General features: G+C 42.3%; 1 protein-coding gene and 1 long non-coding RNA gene across 4 annotated transcripts in view; both read left to right on the plus strand.

Annotated features, from left to right (window-relative positions):
- ptpdc1a (protein tyrosine phosphatase domain containing 1a) overlaps positions 1–5,326 on the plus strand; it is a 26,109-nt gene extending 20,783 nt beyond the window's left edge. For all 3 annotated transcript variants that reach the window (XM_085405534.1, XM_085405537.1, XM_085405535.1), the window contains 4 exons: positions 1–350; positions 1,344–1,529; positions 4,052–4,162; positions 4,244–5,326. The exon at positions 1–350 is cut by the window's left edge and continues 750 nt beyond it. In XM_085405534.1, coding sequence (XP_085261660.1) covers positions 1–350; positions 1,344–1,529; positions 4,052–4,162; positions 4,244–4,357 — 761 coding nt within the window. In that variant the 3' untranslated portion in view covers positions 4,358–5,326. The remainder of the gene's footprint in view (positions 351–1,343; positions 1,530–4,051; positions 4,163–4,243) is intronic.
- Positions 5,327–5,759: 433 nt separating this feature from the next.
- LOC146669099 (uncharacterized) lies at positions 5,760–12,817 on the plus strand. The gene is made up of 2 exons (XR_014911674.1): positions 5,760–5,806; positions 11,983–12,817. It is a non-coding gene; the product is annotated as an uncharacterized LOC146669099 (long non-coding RNA).
- The last annotated feature ends 1,347 nt before the right edge of the window (positions 12,818–14,164 follow it).

A 14,164-nucleotide genomic window follows, 5' to 3' on the forward strand; every position in this document is an offset into this window, starting at 1 on the left:
ACATTTTTAAGAACAATCAGAACTCCAGTATAGAAACAAAGGAAGACCTTGGATCTCCCATTTTAAAAAGACCGCTCCGTGAAGGCCATCAGAGTTTGCCTTTAGATTTCTCTGAGGACAGTAGAAGATCCCACTGCAATGCCACACTGCCTGCCTTAGCAGTCAAGAGCAAACTGGTAGCTGGTAAGGAGAATGTGTCAATGGGTGGAAGTGCAGATGACTTCTCAGAGGTTCCTTTCATCACCCTCCAGTCTGAGTTCTCACCAGAGAGCAGGTGCCTCGTGGTGGCAAAAGCTCTGGCCCTGGAACTGACAGACAAGGATCTCACCTCCAAGGTGTCAGTGTGGCAGGTGAGCCCCACCTAACTTGTGCAGGGACTATTACACTTACTTTCCAGCCAGATTTCCAACCTGCTTAACCAGATTTTCTAAACATTACAATCTCAAATTGTAAATTGCACCACCTTAAGTGCAACTTTGGACTGTCTCATAGTCGATACGCTCTCCGGCTAAATTCTTACTTTTCATGCAATTGCTAGAAAAGCTATCTATGACTTTTCATAAGGGAAGGATGATAGATTAGCAACCTTCCAGGATTAGCCTGTTATTTTTAGCAGCGGGAGGAAGAGAGTACCTTTGACCAATAGGGTTTTGAAAAGAGTGCTCTGTCTTTACAGCTTTGGGCTTACCCATCTTTGTGTTGACTGCTAGGTCTACTGTGTGACCTCAAACCATAATTGTTTTTAATGACATCCACAGCTTGTTGCTTTGTGTTTGAACAGAGGTCATGCTAGGATTAGCCAAAACAGTGATAATACATACATGTGACCGACTAGATTCCAGGACCTCGAGGCACCAGTGCTAACCATTGTACTGTGCTGCTCTAATTTTGTCATGCTAGCAAACAGGAACTTCCATTCATGTGATTTTTGTCAGTAATAATGTTAGCAAGCAAGATAAAGGTAGCTAGCTAGGTATAGCTTAGCTGTGCTCCCAGAATCTAGCTAATAAACTAAATTAAAAATGGGCAGCTCAGTTAAATAATCAGATTAAGATCACAGTGGTATTTGCTCCATGTGTAGTTTTAGTGTGTTAGCAGACCTACCAGTTTTAGCTTACATTTGCCAAAAAAAGACAGCTCTGGGTCTCATGTATCATAGATTGTCTTGCAGTGTATTTAGAATCACACTGTCGTTACCATAGGAGATGCGTGTTGAGTTAATCTAGTTCTCATTTTTTTTTATAAAAAGACTGTTGTACATAGTTTAACTTGAACCTGGAACTGTGTTCTTACTGGCACTTCATTTCAGTCATTTCATTGTCAGTCTGTTTTGTGTTGTGCAGATGGAGCTGAACTCCAGAGAGGGAACATGGGAGAGGCTGTGCAAGGAGAGAGACCCTCTGGTCCTATCTAGTCTGATGTGGTCATGGGTGGAGCAGCTTAAGGATCCAGTCATCAGCAGTGAGGATATAAAAGCCCTCACTGAAAGGAATGTAAACCCACAGAACGCCCTCGATTCACTGGAAAAGGTAGACTGTGTCAAATATCTTCCAAGCATTGCTGTCTAAACCAAACAGGGATAGCAGACTTTGTTAAACAGCTGAATGACGTGAAAGGTTGCACTGCATATTAAAAGAAAATATTTCTTTTAACTTTGAAAAATCAAAGCTACTGTAGTGAAATGTACACAAGAAAACATGGAGCATGAAATTGGCTTAATTAGTTTTTTTAATGTCTTGAAATCCCAACAAAGAAAGTTCTGAATTGGTTTTAAAAAAGTTTGTAAAAAAAATGGCCCAGTCTGTTAATGGAACTATTGTCCTTCTGTTCAAGACCCTTTGACTCAGTAATGGGCTTGAAGAATTAGTCCCATGATGCCTTTAATTAAGCTGATAATGTAATTTTGCTTAACATCAATACTAGATATTCAAAAAAGTCTGCAGTAAGGCTCAGGAGTAGTATTTGACTTCCACTGGGTGGTGTATGTCAATAAGTCAGTAAGTGAGGAGGACAATGAAAATGTATTGTTTGTCTAACTTGTTTAAATTGTGAGGCTGTTTGGAACAAGTGTAACTCAAGTTATTTTGTTATAGCTACAATTATAGCTACAATTTACAGATGTCCCCTAAACCCATCACATGTAAGCAATCGTTAAGTTGTTGCTCTCAAATGGCGACACCTACAAAAACAGTGCCAAATTAGTTCATCTTAACTTGCATTCATAAAACTACTTAACTACAAACACGGTTGAAGCTACTGGAATTTCACTCACAAAAGTGAAGCACAAACTAATCTGATCATAGTATTTTTCAGATAACTGCATTGGACGTGCTCCACGAGGCACCAACAACACAAACAAAGTTGTGTCTCCCTGTTTGCTGAGTCTTGAACTTTCGGTCACTTCCCCGAGTCGTGACCATAGGTGAAGGATGGGGCGCAGATCATCAAGTAAATCGAGAGCTTCACTTTTAGACTCTCTTTTCACCACGACAGACCGGTGCAGCGTCCGCACCACTGCAGCCGCAGCACCAGTTCTTCTATCGATCTCTTCTTCCCTTCCCTCTCACTCGTGAACAAGACCCTGAGGAAACTTAAACTCCTCGACTTGGGGCATTAACTTGTCCCTGACCCAGAGTGAGCACTCCCCACTTTTCCATCTGAGGACCATTGCCTCAAGCTTGGAGGTGCTGATTCTCATTCCTGCCACTTCACACCCGGCTGTGAACCACTCCAGTGTGAGTAGGAGGTCATCCTTCTAGAACCACATCGTCTGCGAAAAGCAGAGACAAATTTCTGAGACCACCTAAGTGGAAACATTCTGCCACGAGGCTATGCATAGAAATTCTGTCCATAAAAATTAGTAACGGAATCAGTGACAAAGGGCAGCCCTGGCAGAGTCTAACCCCCAGCCAGTCCGACTTATTACCAGTGTTCTGACAAACCATCCTACTTTGGCAAAATGTCCTACCGTAAGTAGTTTATGCACATTTGTGCTGTCACAGAGTAATTCCAGCACCAGTTTAAGTAGGTATGACGGTTTGCCACTTAACTTTGCTCATCAGATTATGCTTGTAGCTCATTTTCATACAGCCAGGATGGTTTGCCACTTCATTTTACCCGTTAAAGTATGCTTGTAGGTGACATTCACAAAGGTAGCATGGTTTGGCACTTAATTTTACCCGTCAGAGTATTTTTCTAGCTGATATTCACAAAGGTAGGATGGTTCGCCACTTAATTTCATGTTGTGCGCATGCGCTGAAACAACTGGTAGGATGGTTTGCCAGGTTGATGGATTTCCAGAACACCGGCTGTGTGAACCAAGATCTTGCCATGGTTGTTTAACGACCGAAGGCCTGTGACAACGGGCCAGACACCCCATACTCCTGAAGAAGAATACTCCACAGAATACTCTGAGGGACATAGTTGAACACCTCGAAGTCCACAAAATACATGTAGACTGGCGCCGGTTTAGCTCAGTTGGATGAGCAGGTGACCATATGCCGCATGGATGAGAGCGGCCGATCTGGGTTTGAGTCTGACCCGTGGCCCTTTGCCACATGTCTTCCACTATCTCTTTCCTGTCAGTCTTCACTTTATCTGTCTAATAAAGCCAGAAAGAGGCCAAATAAAAAGGATGTTAAAATGCCATTAAATAGCAAATTTAGAGGCCGTTTTAAAAAACCAGGGTTGACATCTATGGATAGTTTCCACCTTAGTAACAAGATGGTGGGTTTTTTATAACTCACCATTCATAGGATGCTTCATCTCAGCTAGTTCAGTTACTGAACAGGGCCGCTCCACTATATTATAGTCTCTAATGGAATAAACGGACTGGTAAGGTCATTGCAGAGAATAATTGGGTATTAGCAGATATGTGTCTGTACATTGCACTTGGTTTTTGGATGTAGCTTGCTAACGAATCTTGCTAAGATTCAGATTCATCCCTCGCAGATTAGCGACAATTTAACTGCTATCCTGACACACCCAGTGTCTCACCCAGCACTATGTGATCCTGTAATGTGACACAGTATGGTCTCCTTCCTTTTGATAGGGTCACCGGTTCACTTTGCTGTGCATCCTCGACTGTGCTGCTCATCTCCTGCCAGTGCCTAAAGAATTGGAGACCAGTTTTCTTAACCAAACCATTAAAGTGTTTACTAAGGTGAGCTTTAACAAACAGCATGTATTGAACATGTTTACTTAAGTGTTTACTGGGCATGATGCAGTGCAGTTTGCTTTGCAGATGGACCCTGGCTCAGAGGAGAACAAGTCTCTGTATGCAACACTGAAAGCAATCCTGACTCTCATTCTTCACGAGCTGCATGACAAAGCTGTTCAGGAGAATGAAGCCTCCTGATTGGCATTGCCCCAATCAGCCTGCCGAGAAGAAGACTCCCAAACGAGGTTCCACTTTTATTTGTGGGCATTACTGCATTAGAAGCCACCTCTTGCACCCGACGCTGCTGAGATCTGCCAGTCATGTAGTGTTTGAAGCTAAGTGTTTTTTCATTCTGTTTCCTTTGAAGCTTGTAATTGACTCTGAGTACTGCTACTCTGTGTTAATGTGCCACTGTGCTCACTCTGAACGTTTTGTTGGTTACCTGTTCTTTGTCTGAGACTAGATCTTGCTTTATTATCTAACTCATAGCTGTTAGGGACATGATGAAGAAACATTTCATTACATGAATGTAATGTTATTTAAATGTGTGACTCAGCTCTCTGGGTTCTTGGTGGGGAGGGGTTATTTAAACCAAAATGTTTTACACTGTGCACATGCTGCAATGTGTCTTATTTATTCAGATGTTCTTTTTTGAAATGCACAAGTCGATAGAATTGCTATAACCTGATAAGTTGCTTTGTTGCTGTAGAATGTAAGGCGTTCTCTTAGTGTTAAACTGTGGCTGTTACAGCAGTGCAAACTCACCAGGCCACAGTGCGTTTTCTTTTTCAATCAATTTTATGTACTTAATACTGTTTACCAAAAAAATCCTCCGTGTATTGTTGTGTCATTCATTCATTTGTACATCAATCTGCCTCAACTCCTGCATTTAGCACTCTGCCTCGACTCACATGGCCTCTGTTTGGACTCATTTTGTGTAATTTTGACTCGCGCGCGCACGTGTGTGTGTGTGTGTGGCTATTGACAAAAATCTTCCACCTCATCGCTTATATACGGACAAAATTCAGTGTAGATGCAAGCTGAGGGTGATATACTAATGGTACTGTAGTAATACGAAGAACATGACACGTTGGGCTGTGGAGGATTTTCAACAAGCACTATTTTTTCATTGTTCCAACGGGTTACTTGGAGAAATAAAGATAACTGACTGAGTCTTGTTTGAGTGTTTGTTTGTTTTTTACTGGGGGTGGGTGTTGTGTTCCCCAAATTGCTCCTGGGCTGGTTTTTGACTTACTGGAAGAGGCTGCTGCCTGTGGGGAGTACTTTTACAATGGCAAGTGAGCTTGGTTTTCTAGCAAGAAGTTTCACTGTTTTTCGCTACACCAATAAATAGTTTAATGTTGAGGCTAAACATGTACAACATTTTAAAAAACTATACTATAAATCAGAAAAAAAACCCTCAAAATTAAATTTGTTAGTGGCAAGCAGAAGATCAGTCAGCCTTGACTTAAAGCAAGTGTCGGAGCATCTGGGAGGGTGAGACGTTGTAGGAGTTAAGTAACTCCTAAAGATGGCAGTAATGTAACATTAAGGATTCTACTGTTAAACCCTCGAAGAAGACGTAGCAGCTTCACGAACCACGAAGAAGAAGCAGTCAGAGGGTGGCGGATTCTTTCGACATGGCAGGTAGGTGGGTATAATTTGTTAATTATACATTTTGGATACACATTTCTTAGTAGTTGGGGTAGTATTCTTTCAAGCATACATGTAAAGACTCGGTAGTGCTGCAGAGGCCGCTGCCGCACTTTAGCCTGGCGTTTGCCTTTTGGGACTTCCATGCTGGAACGTGCTGCTAGCTGCTAGCCCGACAGGGTTAGCTAGCCATTAGTAAGGAGTGGTTATTATCGGGCGCAGAATGAAGAGTACGGGGGCGACTGGAGCGCTTCACGCGTCTCTTCTTATTAAGCACTGAGCGGGACTTTACCAGCGAGGGAAATGGGCATATGGGATCTTGTGCTTCTTCTGTTTCTGCTAAACATTAAGCCTCTACACTGGGCAGCTTTGACTGTATTTTAAGAGCAAACACTGGGCAGGGAGCAGTTTCATGTTGGGAAGAGGTACTTCCTTTCTAATGGACACGTTAAGCTCTTCAGGGTTAAAGGGTCTTTGCGTGTAAAATCATTTGACTGTAGTAGTCAATGCCCTCATTTATGAGGCTATTCATTCTTCAAGCAAACAAGAGTTTAAAAAAGACCCTTATTGTGTTTTCCTAGCTGTCTTTAATCATATTTAATATGGGTATTTCAGTTTACATCATAGTGTAATATGTGCATGTAAGCCCTCTAAACAAAAGCTAGGGCTTTGGACTGATCTAACTGCTCAGGTTCACAGTTTTCTCGTTGGATCTTTATGATGTCGCTGAGCTTGGAGCTCTCTAATATGGTCATCTCAGGCACGTGCTTGCCCCACCCACCTGCTGCAGATGAGGTGAGGTGCTGCACCAAGGCCTGAACAGTGTGTGGGACAGACACAGCTGTCTGGTCTGCCTGCTGTCTGGAAAATTATGAGTGCTGTTTATCTGACTTCTAATTTTTTTTTCTTTTCCCCTGGCTCAAGTCTTTGGGAGGCAGATGTAAGCAGGGTTGGCCTAAATGTAGTTAATGCAATGAGTCTGTGATGATGAAGCAATTTTAAGTATTCATTTCTGAAGGCCAGAACCTCATTCATCATATTTATGGAGCACGCGTTCACAATAGCCATCTCAAATTGCTTTATATTTTAAGATCTAGCCTACAATATGGGAGAGAGCCTCATCGATCAGGAGATCCCCTATGAACAAGAACTTGATGACAGAGGAAAGAAAAACGCCCTTTGAACAGGAAGAGACCTCTGACAGAACCAGTCTCAGAGGGGAAGCCCTCTGCTCTGACTGGGTGTGAGGTTTGGGGAAAGATGAGATTTCTCTTTATAGCTGCTAATCACCTATTAAAATGCTAACTGTCTGTCAGGATTTAAATAGTTTGAATTGAAGCTGATTATTATTAACTGATATTATTCTTAGACAAACTTCATTTAGCTTCCTGAGTTTAAAAAGTGGTAAATCTATTGTTTTGGGTTTGCATTACTTTACATTATATGATTGGATTGACTTCAGCATACCATGAATGACAGTGGATGAGTTGGTCACATTACAACTACTCTGCTGTTGGATTCAGCGATATTAACAGAACTGTCAGAATTTGTCATAAAACAAACACAAATTCCTGTTCTGGGCCCTGTTTCAGGAAGCCGGTTTAGTGCAAACTCTGAGTAAGTACACCCTGAGTGAACGAAAACTCTGGGTTTTCGGTTTCACAAAGCGAGTTTAGATTAATTCTGAGTGAGTTACTATGACGACACACTCCGTGAAGCTAACCTGCCCCCTAGCAGGTTTACTTCAACTAACCCTGACGTTCTCCGCCTCTTTGTCAGAAACCTGACTGTAGGAAGTGTCAGACATGGCGTGCCCCTTCCTTGAAGAGCCAGTAGATGTTGAAGCCCAAATTCTCCGCAGAGCTCTCCGCCGGGAGAGAGTGATCAGAGCGCGTTTGGACATTTTATCATTTCCTGATGATTTTCTGTGTGAACGTTACCGTTTTTCAGCACAATCTATAATTGATTTGAATAACATCCTCAGGCCTAATATTGCTCATGTGACACATCGTGGACATCCTCTCAGTTCTGTACATATTATTTGTATTGCACTTCGGTTTTTTGCAAACGGGAGCTTTCTGTATAATATTGGTGACGCTGAGCACGTTTCCAAGGCTACCGTCTGTCGGGCAGTCAGGAATGTTACAGTTGCACTGAAACGTCTCCTGTACTCGTCTGTGGTGTTCCCCGGTCATAGACCCACAAGATTTATCAAAGAGGGATGCCACAAAATTGCAGGTATCAGGATGAACGAAACTTAATTCATGATGTGGTGATATTTGAACTACTACTTAAATTTTACATTTATTCTCACGGTTCCCAGGCGTGATTGGCTGTATAGATGGCACTCACATTCCAATCATTGCTCCTTCAGTAAATGAAGGAGACTATGTGAACAGGAAGTCTTTCCACAGCATTAATGTACAGGTACATAGTTCCCTGTAGCATTTCAAACTAACAAATTATTTCGTTATAGTAATGGATGCTAATTTGTGTTCTCTGCACTGTGAAGATCATATGTGATGCTGCCAACATTATCACAAATGTGGAAGCCAACTGCTCAGCCTCTGTGAGTGGTGGTGGAGGACCCCCACCTGTTTTTCGGGCCTCCGCTTTTTTTCTGTTGGCTATAACGGGCCACATTTGAGCATACAGAGTAAGCAAATATGTACTTGTAATGTGCTCAGATAATTTCAATAAGTGCTTACAGAGGGGAAATTAATGTAGCCTCTAACTGCAATTGATTTACATCGGACAAACGGACCAAGCACTATGGCTCACAATACAATTACACCTCACCTGTTTGGACTATATTTTTATATTTCATTTTTACTTGCTGCCAGGAACGTTTGGGGCCTGTTGGGTTGCACCTGCGCTCACATCACATCACAAAATAAAATGTATGAAATAAAAAATAAAATATAATAAAATAACGTGTTAAATGGGTGGAAATCCCTAGATCAATGTTTAAATTAACACTCACGCATTGACTCTGTCGGCTTTGTTTTGCCGTGCATGCTCCCTTTCTTTTGCAGCTGAGGCTGTTACTTTTTTTCCGCAAAATTTGCATGTTATCGGCATATGCTGCCATCAGAATTTCGGCCTCAAGCGCTGTAAAATACATTGACTGCGCCTTCTTTCCCTCCGTCTCCATGGTGCTCCACTAATCAGGGCTTGATGTATCCTCGTGCGCGCGCTTAACTTGGGGTTAAAGCAACTCCGCGTTGACTGAACTAATTGTTATCAGCCTTTCTGAAACCGAATATTCCGAGTTGGACAGTTCGGGGTTACTCAACCCTGAGTATCGTTTTTCACTCTGAGTTTTCTAAACCGGCTTCCTGAAATAGGGCCCTGAAAAGCAAAACCGATACGGAGGTGCCTTAAACCTGGAATGTCTTACATGACCAACAGGAGTCCTGACTTGTTTGGTTGCAAACATTCACTTCAGTCCAGTTTTAATTATATACCACCAGTTCATAACAACAGTCACCTCAACATTCTTTATATTGGAAAGTAACAATATCAGAAAGAAATCCCGACAATCACAAGACCCCTATAAGAGCAAGCACTTGGTGACAGTGGTAAGGAAAAACTCCTTTTCAACAGGAAGAAACCTCCGGCATGAAGAGGACATTGACTTTGCTGATGGGTGTCGATCTTGTCCTACTGTGAGGTTGAGAATATTGAGAAACTCAGACTCTGCTCATTCATTGGCTAAAGACTTGTGAGCAAACTCTCGCCTACTTGTCGACGTGGAAACTATAAGGCTGGAGCTATAATGGCTTGCTTAGACGCATGCATTCAGTTGTGCATACCTGGAATTAGTCCTTCCCATTTCTCTTTGTTCAAGTCTGTTTGGAGTAGCCTAAAGGACACATGATTAGTCAGTGTGTTGAAATGCAGTGCGTCATGCATGTCACTCAGATAGTTGTGAACACAGAAACTGTAACCTCTGGGGAACTCTGCTGTTAGAGTCGTTGTACTGTAGGGACACACAGTGTCCCTCAGTTTCTTAGTCATATCCATCATCCTGTCCCCTCCCATTCTCCTTGGGTGATGTCATGGTACCGGTATCCAACTTTCGTGTACTGTCGACGTGTCTTTGGGCTGTAAAATGCCTTCCACCTTACAGGCACTGCCTGTTTGTGATGAGGTTGATCAACACGCACAGTAAAGCAATGCAAGTCATTGGTAAAGATGTTTGTAATCCCAAGCAGTTTCTAAGTATTTTATCATGCGCGTGTTAGACTCGACCCTAAAGAATGCTGAAGGTTTGTTGTTGTTTTTGCAGTTTAAGATACAATGTCCCCAAAACACTGTCATAATATCCACAACCTTCACTTTAATCAGCTGTGCACACACAGTTTGATAGGCTGGCACAGGACATGTGGCTCAGGGTGAAAGAGAAAACAAAGCGCGGTAAAGAACATTTGTAATCTCTCTTTGAAAAATGTAATTAGATTGTGACTAATTTTTCTTACAGTTGTTAGTTAATCTGAACCTGCAATAATGTATAATACCAGCAGTGTTTCACTGTGAGGCAGTATAAACTAAATAAATCCCAGAAGTGTAATAAACTAGGAAAAACAGTTAAAGACAGCAGTGCATTTTCAGCATTAAAAATTTCCTCAGAGGAAAACTGCTCGTCTCCTTTTTTGTCAACACTCACCTCGCTGTTTAACTTTATTGGAATTGTCATCAAAGAAGCTGACTGGGGTCTTGCATTGGGATAACACACTGGCATTTGTATCTACTGATTACCCAGTTCTAACCCAGTACCAGTGTTGGTGAAGCTGCAGTCCTCGCTCTGCAGCAGAGACTCAGAATGTTATTTGCAGAGGTCCACAGAAAGGTTATTGTCACAGGTGTAACATGAACGTTTGCTGTTAGCTTTCTGTGTTAGCTCTTCCACTAACAACTGGTCTGCTGCTGCTGAAGAAAAACAGAAATGAATTAAACAGATCAGCCTGTCGGCGTAGATACCTCATCAACTTTTTGTCTCTCTTTCAAATTTTTAACTCGTGTATCCTCAGCCCTGCATTCAGTGTGAGCTCTGTGTGGTGGCTGGTCAGTTGAAATGTACAGTGCGAGCAAGTTCAGAACTCCTGTCCATTTACTCACAGAGTACAGGCTCCCCCTGGAATGTTGTGGCAACATCCCATAATGAACAGTTGATTGTTATTATAAACAAGCAGGGACTGAAATTAACCAAATGGTGTGTTGGCACAGCTTGACCTCCACCATGTTAGTTTGCAGTCTCCATCTACATCAGAGGTGGGGAACTCCAGGCCTCAAGGGCCGGTGTCCTGCAGGCTTTAGATGTCCTTGATCTGACACAGCTGATTTAAATGGCTAAATGACCTCCTCCACATCTCTTGAAGTTCTCCAGAGGCCTGTTAATGAACTAATCATGTGATTCAGGTGTGCTGACCCCGGGTGAGATCTAAAACCTGCAGGACACCGGCCCTTGAGGCCTGCAGTTGCCCACCCCTGATCTACATGAAGTGTTCTGGATAGGCTACAGCAGGGGTGGGCAATCTCAGTCCACGAGGGCTGGTGTCCTGCAGGTTTTAGATCTCACCCTGGGTCAGTGATTAGTTCATTAACAGGCCTCTGGAGAACTTCAAGAGATGTGGAGGAGGTCATTTAGCCATTTAAATCAGCTGTGTCGGATCAAGGACACATCTAAAGCCTGCAGGACACCGGCCCTCGTGGACTGAGATTGCCCCCCCTGGGCTACAGTGTGACCTCAGTTTTTGGTCCAGTATAATGATGGAATGGTTCACTCTGTGTGTTTTGTTATCTTTATCAGTCTGTTGGTGACTGTCATTGTTCACAAAACTCTGCATTTTGGAGTCTGTTTGTTGGCTCAGTGGACTTGGTCTGCAGGTGGATGTCCTGCAAGTGTTCACATTGATGCCAATTCAGCACTCAGCTCGAGGGAAGGTACTGAAACATTACCTTCTGTTAAAGGTTACTAAGCTGTGCATTTGAATCCAATCTGAACGTTGTGATGTGGTCACATGTGGCACCATGAACAGGCAGGCAGATGTAGAGCCACCGTCCAGCTGCGCAGGACACTTGCAGTTCAGTGGGCAGATGGTATACTCGGCTTTCTTTCACTGCAGCCTCTGGTGTTTGTCTCCTCACCGTGCTCTCTGTCTCCACAGGCTTCACTGCTTCACATCTCTGGGATCAGTCGGGTCCTTGTTAAAGCCAACAGCATGTGCACAGTGGGATGAGGTAGTAGGTTGTATAGTTTTAGGGTCATACCCACACTGGGAGATAACTATTCAACCTACTGTCTTTCCCAAAGTGCCAAGCAGACATCTCAATGGTCCCTGTGTGGATTCCGGAGGTCTTCTCCCTCAGCGGTGTGTTCGTGGATTCAGATGTTGCTCTGTATTCTGCTGCTCGTCCAGTGTGAGGTAGTAGATTGTGTAGTTTTAGGATAGTGATTTTGCCCTCTTTAGGAGATAACTATACAATCTATTGCCTTCCCTGAAGAGTGGACTCTCTCAAGCTCTCCTTCATCTGTGGAATAATTTTCATAATGTAAGAGTTTTTGTGTTATCGTATTTATGAGGTGTTAACATATATACTCATATTTATATGTTAACACCTCGTATTCCTTATGTTCTTATAACTCTGTTTTTATTCTTGGTTCATTTCTTGTTGCAGACTGCAGTTTGGGTTCTGTCCTGTGTATGTCCTTAATGTATTACAGAGCTGACAAAACTGACTTTAAAAAATGATAATAATGTTGAACAGTGTTGTGTATCTGTATTGTTTGTGACCTGAGCAGCAGAATGATGAACTAGGACTGTATTTCCACACCTATAAAAGGGATCTGTTTTCCGGATACGTTTTTTTTCCTGTTGCTTCTTTTTAATACGCTCTGATATGTTGGACGCTGGACTGTGGATTGATGTATAAATTCGTAACTTTGTTTTGTTTGTGTTTCTTGAGCTTCCCAATAAAATCTGACCCAGTAATTAAAACAAAGTGGAGTGCTGTGCTATGAATGTACATGAAGGAACTAATCTAAAGGTCCTTAAGGTAATATTTAAAAGACAAAAGGGGAAAAAACACTTCACCTGCAGTTTCAGTGACAGGGAGGGCCTAGAGCCTCTCCCACCTACCACAGGGCGAGAGGCCCTACACCTTGGACAGGTCGCCAGTCTGTCGCAGGGCTAACACAGGCAGGCAGCCATTCACACTCACATTGACACCTAAGAGCAATTTAGATTCGCCAGTTAACCTACGCTTCTTTTACACTTTGTGCAAATTCCTGCTGAAGCGTTTCCCCCGTCCTATCTTTTCCCCAGTTTTGCAGTGATGTGCTGACTCCAGCTTCTTTTAATGGAAATCCAAGGATCCCTTTTAGATTTGGGGATAGGGTGCATCTTGGCATCATTATTCCAAAATATTTCTGCTATTTGGAGTTGTGATGATGGAGAATTCTGTGCAAAATGTCCATAATTCTTCAGCTGGGTTAAGATCTGGTGACTTGGAAGCCCAAACAATCTGATTAGAATGACTGTTGTGCTGTTCAAACCATTTACTGAGCACTACTGCCCTAAAAATATAATCACACACACAGCATAACACAGCCACTGGTTCTGTTTACTGTACAGTCAATAAAAAATCTCATCTGGTCAGATGAGACTTAGTTGGTTGATGCACATTCAGTTTATAGCAAACACATTTCCTTAATGATTAATTATCTGAATAAATAAATATTTGATTTTATCATTTTGCACATTTCAGTTGAATTTTACTCAGTTTTCTCTTCAAGTTTCTTGAGGGTGTAGGGTAGTGTTTTGGGTTTTTTCTTTGTTACGTGTTTGTAGTTAGGAAATCTCTGCACACTAACGATGAAGGCAGCATTTCCCACCATTGTGTGTGCTGTTGTTTACTTGGAGGTAGAAGTGCGAAAACAGCTTTTTGTTCAATGTTAGGTTCACATGTGTGCCAGCAGATGGCGCTAGAGCGCTTTGACGGCTCCACACCAGATGTGCTTGTAATGACAGTTTTTAAACAAATAAAACATTTTATGGCTTAAGTTATGTTTCTAGGCTTGTTTTTCCCCCATGACACAGAAACTGCACGACAAGCCAAAGACTTTTTATTTAAATCTTTTTTTTCCAGTTTTGAAGTTTGAATTTCCAACTGAATTTGCTTTTTAACTGTTTCAAAATATTTAGTTTGACGATCAGACTTCAACTCAAATGCTCCATTATTCTCTGGTGGGTAAAATTCTCTGCTTATTTACTAAGTAAAAGCAGCCTCGAAAACACATAATATAAATGCGCTGTTACAAGCATCCAAAATGACAAACGTTCAAATATA

Source organism: Rhamphochromis longiceps, linkage group LG5 (genome assembly GCF_057381845.1).
Source record: "Rhamphochromis longiceps isolate RC_006_pf linkage group LG5, R_longiceps_female_GT1.1, whole genome shotgun sequence".
In the NCBI taxonomy this organism is placed as follows: Eukaryota; Metazoa; Chordata; class Actinopteri; order Cichliformes; family Cichlidae; genus Rhamphochromis; species Rhamphochromis longiceps.